At 49.1% G+C, this 15,422-nt stretch overlaps 1 protein-coding gene across 3 annotated transcripts in view; it reads right to left on the reverse strand.

Annotated features, from left to right (window-relative positions):
- Nucleotides 1-13,657, reverse strand: part of IL13RA1 (interleukin 13 receptor subunit alpha 1) — a 52,975-nt gene extending 39,318 nt beyond the window's left edge. Inside the window, exons 1-3 of one of the 3 annotated variants that reach the window (XM_045790477.2) lie at nt 13,397-13,645; nt 7,357-7,496; nt 164-302 (exon numbers count right to left, since the gene is read on the reverse strand). In XM_045790477.2, coding sequence (XP_045646433.1) covers nt 164-302; nt 7,357-7,496; nt 13,397-13,481 — 364 coding nt within the window. In that variant the 5' untranslated portion in view covers nt 13,482-13,645. Of the gene's footprint in view, nt 1-163; nt 303-7,356; nt 7,497-13,396 lie in introns of all 3 variants that reach the window. The other 2 variants (XM_087860007.1, XM_087860006.1) reach the window with 2 other exon arrangements.
- Nucleotides 13,658-15,422: the final 1,765 nt, after the last annotated feature.

Raw genomic sequence — 15,422 nt, forward strand, 5'->3', positions numbered from 1 at the left:
AGGCAGGGACGTCCTCGTATTTATCACCTACTACGCGTGCCCAGAACTTCTCAGACTCGGCAATTATTTGAAAATTGAATGAATTAACGAACACTGAACATAAACATATGGATAATTTGCATTTATCCCCCAAGTACCAACAAACAGTGCTTTCGGTTGTTACCTTCCGGGGGCGGGGTGCACTTCTCCACCAAAATGCTAGGATTGTCACTTTCATTGGTGCTGCACTGGGACCCCACTTGCAGACAAATCCTCTCGTTCAGGGGCACTTCTTTTGAACGATGGGTTTCAGGAGCAATTTTCTAAGGTTAGGAAATTGTAAAAAAGCATTGCTCTAGCAAACATACAACAATACACTTAGGTAATAAAACAGTAGCATGTTCAAATCTGTGGGGAAAAAAAAGGAAGGTTATCAGATGACAGATGGCATAGATCAGTGACTCTCAACCCGAGGTGATTTTGCTCTCCCCGCCGCCCCCCCTTCCCGGGAATGAGTCTGGCCGTCACAACTGAGGAGGGCGCTGCCACCAGCGTCTAGCAGGTAGAGACCAAGCATGCTGCTGAACTCGCTTCAGTGCACAGGAGAGCCTCCCTTCCCCCCACAGCAAAGAGGGATCCCGCGCCAAATGTCAGTGGTGGCACCACTGTGAAATCCTGGTATGGATAACAGACAATTTCCCACATTTTAAACGTATAAACATCACAACATTTACTATCAAACCTACCATGCTAACACATCAACTGTCTAAAAGCAGTTTGAAAGGAAACACAATAAGATTATCAAAATTCAATTCCTAGGGGCGCCCGGGTGGCACAGTCGGTTAAGCGTCTGACTCTTGGTTTTGGTTCAGGGTCGTGATCTCAGGGTCATGAGACTGAGCCCGGAGTCGGGCTCCATGCTCAGCCCGGAGTTGGCTTGGGTTTCTTTCTCCCTGGCCCTCGGCCCCTCCTCCCTGTGCTCCCTCTCTCTCCCTCCCTCTCTCTCTCAAAATAAATAAAGAAATCTTTTAAAAAAATTCACTTCCTAACTAGATGCAGTATACTATCAAGATCAAGGGGAAAAGTGCTTTAAGAATCCAGTAACCCTGGTCACCTCTGAGGCTAGAAAGTAGAGGAGGGCCTGAGGACCAAAGAGAGACTTTTCATTAAACACCTTTCTGTACTGTTTGACCTTTCTGACTACCTCCCACAAACGCTTAACCTATTTAAGCGTTGTTATATGCACTGACTATCCCACACTCTTATTCTGGAAAGTAGATGGGCTTTGTGGAACTACAGAAAGCCAACTTACAGACAGCATACAGATGTAAATCACACATCTGGTCATTACACTTTAGAATAATGAGATTAGAGGGCTCTTTAGGAAATTAACATTTTCCCAAGCTGACGGAATAATTAAGAATGAAGCCGCTTTTAATCAGGGCTCCAAGGAGCTTCCTGTTTTGCAATGGTTTCTGACTCAAGTTGGAGATAGCGTTTCCTTCTACGTACCTACTGACGGCTGTGAAGTGGAAAATCTGTCACATTTACCTCTATCGGCTCCCCCAAGGAGCTACTCCGCCATGTCGCAGGCCTGCTGTCAGTGGAGCATGAGAGCAACTGCGAGATACTTCCAAAACCAAGACTTAAGGATGCCCTCAGCGAGGTAGCGAGCAAACCAACAATGAATGAATCATAGCAAAGACATGAAAAAAATCTCGCTAGAGAGACTGAATAGCTCTTAGGCCCAGGCAAGACAGCACTCTGAAAAGGGAGCCAGCTGCTCAGCCCTGAAGAAAAGACAAAGAAAGGTGCGTGAGCAAGCTTCTGGCAGGGAGAAAAGAGGGGGATTTGGCCCCATGGACATGAGTACTTCTGTCCCACCGCCTACCTTCAGTGAGATGTCTAGCTACTCTTAGCCAAGTACATTTTCACAACTAATTTCTGAATCCTTCACAAGAAACCTATTTATCATTTGGCTTTCTGTATAGTTGCTGCCTGCAGGGATGGAACACACCAGTTATGCCAACAGAAAGCTTTCTAGAATGCTTTTTCGCCGTGATCGTTCTCGTGGCAAAGTAAGGAATTGGCCCTTGAGAGATGAATGTGTGCTGAGGAAATGAGGGTTCTCAGCCTGTGAAAGTGCAGACCAGTCCCAGATCACGGTAAACGGTAGCAAGAAAATTCCAAGTGCAAATTTCACCGTCACAATTTTACCAAACTCAAGTCCCACAGACCCCTGAAGGAGCCACCCTGACCCAGAGATCCTCGATAATTCTTGTTTGGAAGCTGCCTCTGTCCTTTGAAGATACCAGGGGGAACATGTATGGTTAAATGCCATAAATTAGAATCATCATGGGAAAAATCCCAGTTCTCTTATTATATTAGATATTATTCCAGTGAGAGGGTTGAAGAATTTTATTACACAAAGATTTTTATGATAATTGAATTTTTTAAATTAAAAAAATACTTTAGTACTTAATCTGAACCTTGTCCTTGGGGCATACAAATAATAACTCAGAAAAGAGACAGTAGGCGGAAAAACAAAATAATAAAACTCTCTTTCAGGGGCGCCTGGGTGGCTCAGTTGGTGAAGCGTCTGCCTTCAGCTAAGGTCATGATCCCAGGGTCCTGGGATCGAGCCCGGTATCAGTCTCCCTGCTCAGTGGGGAGTCTGCTTCTCCCTCTCCATTTGCCACGCCCCCTGCTTGTGCACTCTCTCTCTCTCTAATAAATAAAATCTTTAAAAACAATCTCTTGCAAAGTTTAAGGTCAATAACATTAAACTGGCATGAAAAAAGTAGACACCCCAACTGTCCATGATCACCGAGTCCAGCACCTATCAGACAAGGAACTAAATCCCTCCCAGCAGATCTTGATGAGGTACAGCTGATGGCTCCCAGTGACTTTCAGCCGTGGTGACTCATTCCCCTGGTAGCTGCTATATGACACTATGCTCCACCCCTTGGGGAATCTGGGCTTCTTCGAAAATTTATCAAAAACCAAGGCCAGAGTCCTGAACTGGTCCCTCCCCTCAGGACCAATGTTCATTTGGCTGGATCACACCTTTCCCAGTTCCAGACTCCTTTCTCCAGAGACCAAAGGGGTCAGCCTCAGCTTCTGCCTCTCTGGATGCCTGGATAGAACAACCACTTTTTAATTTATTCACCTACTGAGACTTGTTTTCTCTGGGTGATGAAAGAGATCTAATCTGATGCCAAAGCACAGGGATCAACAGTCTTTTAACAACAACAAGCCAAAAAACAAAAACAAAAACAAAACTTGATGCCAGATCCTCCTTCTGCTTGCCGGGATTGGGAAACTAGTAGATACTGCTAAAACAATGGTGGCGGACAGCCACTTAAAACTAACCTTGTATTTCAGAAAAAATCATCCATGAGTCCCCAGCTCTCCTTTTCATGATCCTCCAATTTGAAGATTGAAAGTGACCTCAAGGGTTTATCTCATTTAGCGACTTAGGAGGGTTAGATGGTTGCATAAGCCCCCCTAATATGTACAAACGATCTGAAAGCCACTACTTCAATACCCTTCAAAGCATAGACGCCCCAGTTCTGTCTGATGAGGGTAATGCTTTGTCCAAAGGATGCAAAGGGGAGGGGGCGCCTGGGTGGCTCAGTCGTTAAGCGTCTGCCTTCGGCTCAGGGTGTGATCACCGCCTTCTGGGATCGAGCCCCACATCAGGCTCCTCCGCTATGAGCCTGCTTCTTCCTCTCCCACTCCCCCTGCTTGTGTTCCCTCTCTCGCAGGCTGTCTCCATCTCTGTCAAATAAATAAAAAAATTTAAAAAAAAAAGGATGCAAAGGGGAAAGGGAAATCACTCCTGCCGTTCACCGTCAGCCTCAGGATTGTAAACTTCAAAAGGTTAGCCAGGCAATCTCCCATCATTGACTCGGAGGGATAATCTGTGTTTATCACGAGTGCAGCACGGACAGCCATCAGCACTGTCAAATGGCTGGAATATAAAGGAGCAGGCCTGAGGCAGCGGTCACCCTTCGCGGTCTCTATCTGGTCTCTTCAGAGGCAAAATGGAGGGTGATATTAGGTTGAACCACATGACCTAAAGAAGCAACAATTTCACGTGATTCAACCTGACAATAATAATAATGATAATAAAAGCTGACGACTATTCAACGTTAACATGGCGCCAGGCACATTACAAACATCATCTCCGCGAATATACGCACCCTTCACACGAAGTAGGTCCTACCGCAGCATTTTACAAACAAGGAAATGGAAGCTCAGAGAGGTTAAGTGACTTGCTCAGGGTCACACACCTCCGAAAGGGGAAGAGACAAATGTTCAAACCCAATTCTGTCTAATTCCACTGCCTCCTAAAGTTACTTTCAAGTCTAAATTTCTGTATCTATACCGTGGAATGAGCCCCATTTCTAGGCTAGATTACCACCATGTCTACCAGATCAATCCTCGGGTGGGTTCGGCTGGCTAATGAACGTGGACCTGTTAGAAAAAAAAGGTGACTTCTCAGTTTCAATGAGATACTTAGGCGAAGGACTTAAAGGTCTTGCCCAGAATTTCTCGAGGCTGAACTAGAAAAGTTGCCACCAAGAATCCAGATGCCTACGGCCCCTCCTCAGGAACAAGAGGAAGCCAACCGTGTAAAAAGGGGAATTCAACTCCTGAAAGTATTACAGGCTTCTGCGTTGAGAGCGTCTCTTTTTCTGTTTGTTTGCTTTTTTCAAGTGAAGTATAACTGACCTACAATGTGATATTAGTTTCCAGTGCACAACATAGTGATTCGACATTTATATACCTTACTCGGTGATCCCCACGGTAAGTCTAGTTACCATCTGTCACCACACAAAGTTATTACAATATTATTGGCTATATTCCCTATGCTGTACTTTTCATTTCTGTGACTTATTTATTTTTTAACTGGAAGTTTGTATGACTTAATTCCCTTCACCTACTTCACCCATCCCCCCCATCCCCTGCAACCACCAGTTTGTTCTCTGTTTCTATGAATCTGTTTCTGTTTGGTTTTGTTTGTTCCTTTTGTTTTTTAGATTCCACATGAGCGAAATGTTACGGTATTTGTCTTTGGTTCCATCCATGTTGTCACAAATGGCCACATTTCATTCTTTTTTAATGGCTAAGTAATATTATATATTATATATGATATATACAATATATACCACATCTTCTTTATTCATTCCTCTATCAATGGACACTTAGGTTGTTGCTTCTATCCCTTGGCTATTGGAAACTGGCCATCATAAATAACGCTGCAATAAACACAGGGGTGAGTATATCTTTTCAAATGAGTGTTTTCATTTTCTTCAGGTAAATACCCAGACGTGGAACTGTTAGAGCATAGGGTAGTTCTATTTTTAATGTTTTGAGGAACCTCCATATTCTTTTCCATAGTGGCTGTACCAATTTACATTCCCACCAACAGTGCAAGAGGGTTCCCTCGTCTCCACAGCCTCGCCAACACTTGACATTTCTTGTCCTTTTTTTTTTTTAAGATTTTGTTATTAAGTGATCTCTACAGCCAATGTGGGGCTCAAAGTTACAGCCCTGAGACCAAGAGTTGCATGCTCCACTGACTGAGCCAGCCTAGGGCCTCGATATTCCTTGTCTTTTTGATACTAGCCATCCTGACAGGGATGAGATGATTTATCTCATTGTAGTTTTTTTTTTTAAAGATTTTATTTATTTATTTGACAGAGACAGCCGGGAGAGAAGGAACACAAGCAGGGGGAGTGGGAGAGGAAGAAGCAGGCTCCTAGTGGAGGAGCCTGATGTGGGGCTCGATCCCAGAACGCCGGGATCACGCCCTGAGCCGAAGGCAGGCGCTTAACGACTGCGCCACCCAGGCGCCCCTCATTGTGGTTTTGATTTGTATCTTCCTGACGATGAGTGATGCTGAGCATCTTTTCACGTGTCTGTTGGCCATCTGGACATCTTCTTTGGAAAAATGTCTATTCTGGTTTAGAGAACCTCCTTTAAAATGCAAATACTTCTGGGGTGCCTGGGTGGCTCAGTCGGTTAGACAGCCGACTCTTAATTTTGGCTCAGGTCATGATCTCGGGGTCCTGGGACTGAGTCCCCTGTTGGGCTCCACGCTCAGTAGGGAATCTGCTTGATAGTCTCTGTCCCTCTCCCTCTGCCCCTCCCCACTGTACTCTTTCTCTCTCTAATAAATAAATAAATCTTAACGAAAATTAAAAATAAATAAAATGCAAATACTTCTGAGGAGACTCAGTTCTTTCTCAGTGAACACCTGAGCCATAATTAACACCTCAGCAGAAAAGGGGCAAGAAAGGCGGAGTAGCAAGTTTCCCGCAAGAGGAAGAACCCTTTCCAGCCTCACCTTATTAAGCTTTCACATACATTTGTCGTGTCCCAGCAAGCCAGGGAAGTGAGGAGAGCCACACTTTACACGGCAGGACCCTAAGGCTCAGAGAGGTTAGGCAACTTACCCAGGCCACAGAGACAGCTGAGGGGTCTGCCAACTAGAACCGAGTTCTCCTGACTCCCCGTGCCACCGAGCTGCGTGAACCCGACGATCTCGCAATGCACTGAGCCAAAGCCCTGTCACTAGCAACGACTCCTCATTCAGCCTCCTCGCAGTCCTGGACAAAGTCAACCCCAAAAGTCCCTGACCTCTCCCCTCACTGAAAGAAGGCATAGAGATAAAAAAAAAAAAACAGTTTTGGACAGATGATCTGATGCTTTGAAGAACCTGTCAATTAGAAGGGGCTACAAACCAATCAGGCCTGAGCAAAAATTCCGTTGAATAAGACGATCATAAAGAATCTGAAAGGATCCAATCCTGTTAACAAAAACTCACTCATGCCAGTTGACCACATGTGCCTGGGAGGCTGAACGTTCCCCTCATTTTTCCTCAGGCATCGGGAAACCTAGGCAACCCTATCTGCCACGGACGTCTTATTTTTTCACTTGCCGTGTGGCCATTTACTCTGGTATCACATGGTTCTTGCCTATCTGCGTGCACGCTGTCAGCGAGGCGGTGAACGTGAAAGCTCCCTGAGAACCTGGAAGTGTGGTCTACATACGAGGCCCCAGGCAGGAACACAGGAACACATTTTAACATAATTATTTGTTGAGTGCCTAGTAGATAAAAGATATCTGGTATTTCCTAACAGAGTAATCTCAGTGCATTTGATTATCAGATAATGAGCAAATATTTTCAAATGTTTAAATGCTCAGTTTTTTTCCAACAGTCTTTGCAGTCATTTTCCCAGGTACAACTGGGACACGACCCAAAACAAAATTCCCACTTTGAAGTAAGATTAGAATTCCGTTTATTCTTGGCTCCAATTCATAGCGTTCACTTTACCTCATCAATGCAATACGTTCCAGAACGCTTACCTTATCCTGCTTGTTGTCAAAATGACTAAAATACCGTAAGGTGCAATTCGGGCTGGCTCCCTCTGGAGGATCCCATGTCCATATGACCGTGCAGAGGTTTTCAACAGAAACACTCAAATTCGTCACAGGTGGCTGAGTATCTGCTCAAATCAAGCACAAGAAAGAAACTGATCAACACCCACCAGTGTTTTTAGTGGACCAGGTAAGCCATTCCTCCCAGTCCTAGAGGCCCAGAATAATAAACCTGAGTGAACAACAGCTAACATTATTGAGCCAGGCACTGTCCTAAGAACTCTCCACACTGGTCCCCGGCTCCTCACAAACATCTTGCGAGACAGGGACTATTGGCCTCATCTTAAAGATGAGGTGGCTGAGGTCAAGAACACTGAGTCACTTGCCCCGTGTCCCTTAGCTCACAAATGGCAGAGCTGGGATACAAACCCAGAAAGTGTGCCTCCAAGGCCACATTCTTACCTACCTCCTATGGTGCGCACACGGGGAAGAGCGTGGTCGTAAACTGCCGTTTCCCTCCTGCAGGAATTTGGGGTTCCCTAGGCTTGGGACCTACACCTCACTCGATACAGCCACTTTGATCTCAGCAGCTCTACGGGTGAGTTTAAGCAGCACATCTTTCATCAGGCTTGCTAACGTGACCTGGTAACTGTTTTTATAACTTTTCCAAAGAAGTACTGAGAAAGATTTAATAGTCCTTGTTGTTCCCCTGAGGTCTGACACTAAACAGCTGGGACTATAGTGTTGACTAATCTGAAGAAGGGAGAGAAGAGGAGAAACTGAACCAGTGTCTTACAAGTGTGTTTCATTTGGAGAAAACCCACCACTGCCTCTACCAAATAAATAGTGACTCTATTATTTTGGACCCAGCTCTATCATTGGGGAATGTAGTTTTCATGCTTCTGCCAAAAACAGGGCAATACACAGAGCGGCGGCTGGGGGAGTGAGACATCATTTCAAACTTTGCTGACAGCTCCGGCCACCAGGACTACCAAAATCATCCTCCAGAAACTAGATGAGGAACGTACACGGACTCTGTCCTATCTCTGCAACTTTTCTGTAAATTGAAAATTATTCCCAAATCAAGTTTATTAAACTAATTAAAAAAAACCACAATCCTTCCAAACAGTCCAACGTTGCAAACTTAATCATTAGTAATTACTTACAGGCCGCAGATGTCTTAATCTGTCAACCCGCAGAGCTGTATTTTTACACTCTATGCCAACACCCTGGAGTACACTGGGCCTCTTACATAATCTGTAAATACTTGTACCATTACCTTCCACTTTAACTGAACAAAAAATTCCTTTTGTCCCCAAAGAAGAGCCCCGCGGGCACTACATAGCTGGCATGTCCCCAAACGCCAGTTTTATTCATAGTAGCCTGCAAAGGCCCTGGACTCTCCATATTCATTCCCTCTTTCCCAACTCTTGTACCATTCGTTTTTCCATAAGGCTGACCAAAGGCCCAACTGTGGGGAGAAGCAGCCCACAGCAGGACCAGCAGAAGCAGAAAATTCCTACTGCTCCGCATCAAAACCCCGCTAGCGTCTGGAAGCCCCCACGGCTCGGGCAGCTGCTAACACGAAGATTCGATTCGAAGCGATCACGGGCAAGTCCAGCTACTCCATTTTGGTCTTTCTAACATCACACGGCTGAAACTTCTGAAGACAAATCATCCGTCAGCTATAGAGCCTCTAATAAAACCTTTGTTCCGGGGCACCCTGGGTGCCTTAGTCGGTGGAGCGCCGGACTCTGGGTTTTGGCTCAGGTCGTGATCTCAGGGTCGTGAGACAGAGCCCCGTTTTGGGCTCTGCGCTCAGCATGGAGTCTGCTTGAGATTCTCCCTCCCTCTCTCTCCGTCCCCCCGCCCCCGGCTCTTTTTCTCTCAAATAAATAAATCTTAAAATAAATAAATACATAGATAATAAAAGAATTACAACTTTGTTCCTCCTGAAGACTACCATCTATTTTAGGCTTATCGGCCTTATTCCGTACTTTCCAGAAACAGAGTGCAGCCAACTTGCTGACGCCCTACCTTCCTATCCCCACAAAAAAAATTAAAGCCCTGATAATGAAAAAAACGTTACCTATTTATGGTTCACACACATCACACTTCAGTTTTCAAGGCGACTTGTAAAATCTACTTTCTAACCTCAGTATTTTGATAGAACAATAGCCTGTGTGATTTCCAATCTCTCCAATGGGTTTATTTTTCCCCCATCTGTTCTGAGGTGCCTTTTAGTCAAATCTTCCAATTGGTTTGCATTTTTGGCTATTTGTGGCTATCTGCCATCCTTTCCACCGCCCCCCAGTGGTTCCTTCCATTTCCCTTGAGATTTTTCTACTTCTTATACTTTAAAATATGCACGCACACACGCACACACACACACTCATCCTGAAACTTTAAATACAACCGCCAAACGTTTAAATATATGTGAATCCGTGTGTCTACGTGTACAACACCTTGAGATATGTACATAAATAAGCGGTGACTGTTCTCGTGACGATCTCGGACAGCTCCTCACGTGTGAGACGTAATATAATTTCAGTGCAGTGTAGGCTTAAGAGCGTGGACTCGGGAGCCAGACTGCCTGAGCTCCGGCCCCAGCTCTGCTACTTACTAGCTGGCAAGTTACTTAGCCTCTCTGGGCTCTAGTCTTCTTCCGTATAACACAAGGATGAAAATAACAACATCAGAAAAGGGTCATTTGAGGATGAAATGAGTTAATACCAAGATAAAAGGCTCAGAACAGTGCCTGGCCCGGAGCGAGTGCTAGGTAAATGTTAGCTCTACTTTCTTTCTGAAGAAACAGAACAGCTCTCCCCAGTTGCTTTGGTTGTCTGTGAATCGGATACGGGTACGTGCCCGCAGCCTGTAAGGCAGAGCAAGTGAGACATCTAATTTCAACCACTTCTTAGAGGCTGATCACTGCCTTCCGAAAGGGGAGAATGGGCAGGTGGCAGGGACTCCAGTGGGTGGCTCCCCCCAACTCAACTTCAAACCTCAAGGGAGTCTATCGCCTTCTACTCAGGCACTGGCATGGCCGGAGGTCTTTCTAATAAGGCATGTTGCTTAGAGATTCGGTGTTGCTCTCTCCCATTCCAACCCAGGGGCTGGCAGAGGCATGCGTATTCCGGGAAAAGTTAAGGAAATCACAACAGTCATATATGAGTCACTGCCTCCTTCCCTTACATCTCGTCAGTCATTGATGTCTGTCCCTTTCTTCTTGCAACATCTCTCGTAATCATCTCAATCACACCAGCGTGTTCAATCACACCAGCGTGTTCTGCTGGGCCCCGTGAGGCAGGCTGACACCAGTTAAGCCATGGCCCCCGGACAGCAGGCATTCACAACACATCTGTCTAGGGGACATCTTCAACCCTGGAGCCCTGCGTCGCTTTACACGCCAGTGATTTCTGTCACCCGGTCAAGTCTCCCTGCTCGCTTCTCCTCCTCTGTCATTTCCCTCACGCTGTGCCCCGCTCAGGGCCCCCGTGGGCAAACAAACCTCTTCGGCCCGGATGGACTCCGCCAACACACCCTCTTGCCAAACCGGGCTGCTCGCTGCCCGCAAAGGAGCACCCTCTCCCCTGCACTCCTGGGTCTCTGCTCCTGCCGTTCTCCCCCACCTAGGAAGAACTTCTCCACCCACTCAAATTCCACCCATCCTGGAGGTCTAGCTCAAGTTTTTACCACTTCCACGCAACTACCAGCCCTCGCAGCTCTGCCTCTTCCGGACGCCTAGAGTGCTTATGGTTTGGACCACATGCTGTGGCAGTTGAAAAGCGTGTCCCCAATACACGATCAGTCACTTCATAACAGATGACCTGTACATCCGTTCATGGGTCCCAACCAATCCTGCCCTGCTACTCTGGGAGGGGCCCAGCTCCTCTCCCAGCCAAGGACTTCCCTACCTTCGACAGAGGGAGGCACTGAATACAGTGGTCAAGGGCATGACCTCTGGAGTCAGGCCACCAGGACTGGAAGCCTCGCTCCACTCTACCATAACACACGAGACCTGGAGCAAGGCTCTCAACCTCACCGCGCCTCCGCTACCTCAGGGGGGCTCACAGCAGTGCTGTGACAGGTTCTGTGTAAAGATTCAATGAGAACATAAGAGAAAAAACTCAGAACACTGCGGGGCACAGAGTATATTAAACACTATATAAATGCTAGTTGTGGTTAGTAAGACATGCCACTATGTGGGCGAGCAGCCTAAACAGATGAAACAGAGCTGGTAACCTAATCACTTTTATGAACAGAGAAGATTAGAGCTAGGAAGAGCCCTCAGAACTTACAGATTCAAAAACTGCCACGTGAGCACGGGGAAATGACTAGCCCAGAGCCCCACAGCTGGAAAATGTCAGAGCACTAAAACTTAAGTCCCCTGTTTCTTTCTCCTTGCAATTCTACCAATATTTCTGATGGGAAAAAAGTTTCCGCATTCTAAGTAACCAAGTTACCAATGAACCGCTGAGACAAAACTGATTAAGTTGGGGGTTGCTGGGTATTATCTAGAAGGCCAGCTGTTGTTTCAGGTGTGTGGGGGAGTCTGTAGGAGGGAAGGTGTTGGAGCACGACGGTGAAAATCAAGAGCCTAATGAGTGGGGTGACCCTCAACAAGTCCCTTCCCTTCTCTGGACTGAACTTCTTCATATGATTACGGGAATCAGCTCTCCCCACCTGAACTGGAGGCACGTGGGGGGCGGCAAGGATTATGCCCTATACTCTAAAGTTCTACGAGAACCCCCAGAGCCTGGCTCAGAGCTAAACAAAGCAGACACCTGAATAATTATTAACTGGAAACTTCAAACCTGCCTCAGGCCTCCTCCCCTTTAAATGCCACCTTTCCACTAAGGGCTTCGCACTTCACCCTATTTATCATGACAAACCCCTTCTCGGGCTTCGTTCTTCTTCATTGTACTTGGCGCCATCTGACATACCTGATAGTTTACTCCCACCCCGGGGACTCTGACAATAGCACAGAAGCTGTACAGGGCAGGGGCTTGGTCTGTTTCACTCACCCCTGCATCCTTAGCCCCACACCGCCTGGCATAGAGCAGACTGCATACGTTTTGTTGACTGAATCAATAGAGGGCATCAAGATTTCCCAACCAACATTTCAACTTGGGTTTCAAAGCACAAACACATTGGTGAAAATGCAATAAGCAAATTGTGGGTGTTTGTGTCAATATGGTAATAAAACCTCTCAAATTTGGCGCTACCATCGTCACCCAACGTGGCCAGAAGTCCTCTCGAGCCGGGAGCTGTCCGTGAGGAAGTCATTCTACTTTTCACGGTAGAACTCTGCCCGGTTGATTAATGGAAAGTTGCCGCCCAGGGTGAGGGGTATATGCGAACTCCCGGGAGTACCTTGGCAACTATTCTGTAAACCGAAAATTATCTCCAAATATAAGGGTCATTAAAGAAAACAAAAAGGCATCCACCGGATGCTGCTCCGGGTTTCCCAAACGGATTTCTCGAACGCCAGAGGAGGCCATGGCCCTCACGTCCTTTTTCTCCGAGGACCGGGGTCTTCAGGAGTTCCCTTCAACTCCCCCCCGCCCCGCACTCGACCGGCGAGGTCCCCGGCAAGGAGTCCGGGGGCGATCCCGGCTCGCCCGGACCTCGGTCGCCGATCCCGCCGCCGGCTGCTGGCCCCCGCATCCCCTCCCGGGCGACGGCCCGGGTCCCGACCCGCCGCCCTCCGACACCGCGGGCACTTTTCTCTCCCGCGCCTGGGTCCCGGGCTCCTCCGCTCTTCCCGACCACGCGAGGGAAGCGCGGCGGCGAGTCGTCGTCCAGCTCCGCCGCCGTCACCGCCGCCCGCTGCCCGCCGCCCGGGATCGCCCCGTCGCTGCCGGGTCCCCCACCTCGAACCGGGCGCCGGAGGCTGCGGTCCCCGAGCGCGGGGCGTCGTGAGGCGGCCCCCCCAGCGCCCTCCGTCGCCGCAGCCCCCGGCCCCTGTCGGCCGCCACCGGGGCCGCCCCCTCGGTCGCCGCCCCGGGCCCGCGGCCGCACTCACCGGTGGGCGCGGCGCCCCCGCCTCCGCCGCCGCCGGCGCAGAGCAGCAGCGCCCACAGTCCGCAGAGCCGCGCCGGCCGCTCCATGCAGCCCCTCTCCTCGGAGCCCGGCCGGGCTGCGGGGCTCGGCAGTCTCCGCCTCCTTCGCTCCCTCTCCCACTTCCCGGCTCCGCCACCCGGGAGACTGGGGGCCGGCGCAGACCGGAAAGGCCGCCCCGCCCACCCGCCGCAGGTAACCCGAGCCGCCAGCCGCGGGCGCGGGCGCGGGCGGAGGGGGCGGGGCGCCGGGGCCTCTCCCCCCCGCCCCCACCACCCGCGCTTCTCGCGCCTCCCGCGCCTCGCGCCGCGCAACACCTGGCCCCGCTGCCGCCCCGCGCCGATCCGCCCCGGCCCCTCCGGAGCCCCGGAGCCCCGGCTCGGCTCGGGCCAGACTGAACTTCCTCGAGCACGTAGCGGCCCAGCCCCAGCGCCCGCCGGTCCCGCCCTCCGCGCGCCCGAGCCAGCCCCGGCCGGCGTCGCCGCGGCGCTCAGACCTGCGGGGCCTGGGTCGCGCCGGGGCTGGGCTCCCCCCCTGGGCCCCGGGTCAGGACCACCGACGGGAAGGAGCCTCGGCCTGGGAGTCCGGAGAAGCGGCTCCCAGTCGTCGGCCTCTGAGCCCGTTTCGAAACTCTGACTCCAGCCTTCCTAATCCCAACCCCACCTCCCCGGGTGGGCTCAGGGCCCAAGACCCAAGAGGAGACTTAGCAGGGGCGTGCTTGGCGAAAAGTCCGGAAGGTGTATTGGAAAGCTGGTAATACATAATGTTGGGCGGAGGTGGGGTGGCAAAATTTTAAATGTGAAGGACAATGCCATACTATGTCCAGTACTTGCATTCTGAAAAGCACACAACCAACTTTCTACATATTTCTTTTTCACGGGTTCAGAAGGTGAGTCAGAAGGACACCCGTTGAATGCAGAAAGTGGGTGACAATGAAGGTCAATGAGGCTGGGGTTGGAGGAGAACGGGAACCCCTGTCACTTTCCTATTGCTGCTGTAACCAATTACCATACATGTGGTGACTTCACACGGGTTTTTTAGAGTTCTGGAGGTCAGAAGTCTCACTGGGCCAAAATCGAGGCGTGAGCAGAGCTGTGTTCTTCTGGAGGTTCTGAGAGAGAAGCAGTGTTGAGCATCTCCAGGCGGCCCAGGTTCCTTGGCTTTGGCTGTACTGCTCAGGTCACTGCTGTGATTCTGACCCTCCTGCCGCCTTTTTTCATCAATAAAAACCTTCGTGATTAGATTGGACCTACCAGATAATCCCCATCTCAAAACCCTTTATTGAATCCCATCGACAGAGTCACTTTTGCCATATAAAGTCACATATTCACAGTTGGCGGGGACGAGGGCATGGACATCTTTGGGGAGAGGCATTATTCTCTCACCAGCCCCCCAAAAGGGTCACATCTGGATGGATGTTGAGACCCACTAACCTAGGTGTATTTGGGTTGAATTAAGCCAATGTGCACACCCGAAATCTGTTGCAAAAAAATATAGCAGTAAAAATGCTGATAACATACCTAGTCTCCAGGCATGGGGGTGTTTAACCTATCTGAAACAAAGGCTTCACTCTTAGAATTATGGCCCTCGAGTTCAATAAATATTCACTGTCCTTCCAGGAGCTGTGGTAGCCACTAATTAAAAGCAGGCCTTGCCAACAAAGACCTGCCACCAGTGTGGGGGTCTCTCATAAGGGCAAAGGCAAGGAACTGTGGGGGCACAAAGAAGGGGCACCTTCTGGGAGAGAAGGGGCAAAGGAGGCTTCCAGGAGGCAGGCCTGCCTACACAGAATCTCTAGATAAGTCTTGCGTTCAAGGTTCAGAATCAATCCTTGTCTGCATGTATTATTGAACAACATAATGTTTATGAAAACACTTTGGAAGCTGGTAGAACTGAGAGATATTACTATTATTTCTAAATCCCCCTGCAAATAGGCCAGCCACTCTCTAACCTAAGACCCCCCCCATCACCACACACATACACTTGTTGAC

The sequence above is a fragment of the Ursus americanus genome, chromosome X (assembly GCF_024610735.1).
Source record: "Ursus americanus isolate L20-20 chromosome X, mUrsAme1.1.p, whole genome shotgun sequence".
NCBI lineage: Eukaryota > Metazoa > Chordata > Mammalia > Carnivora > Ursidae > Ursus > Ursus americanus.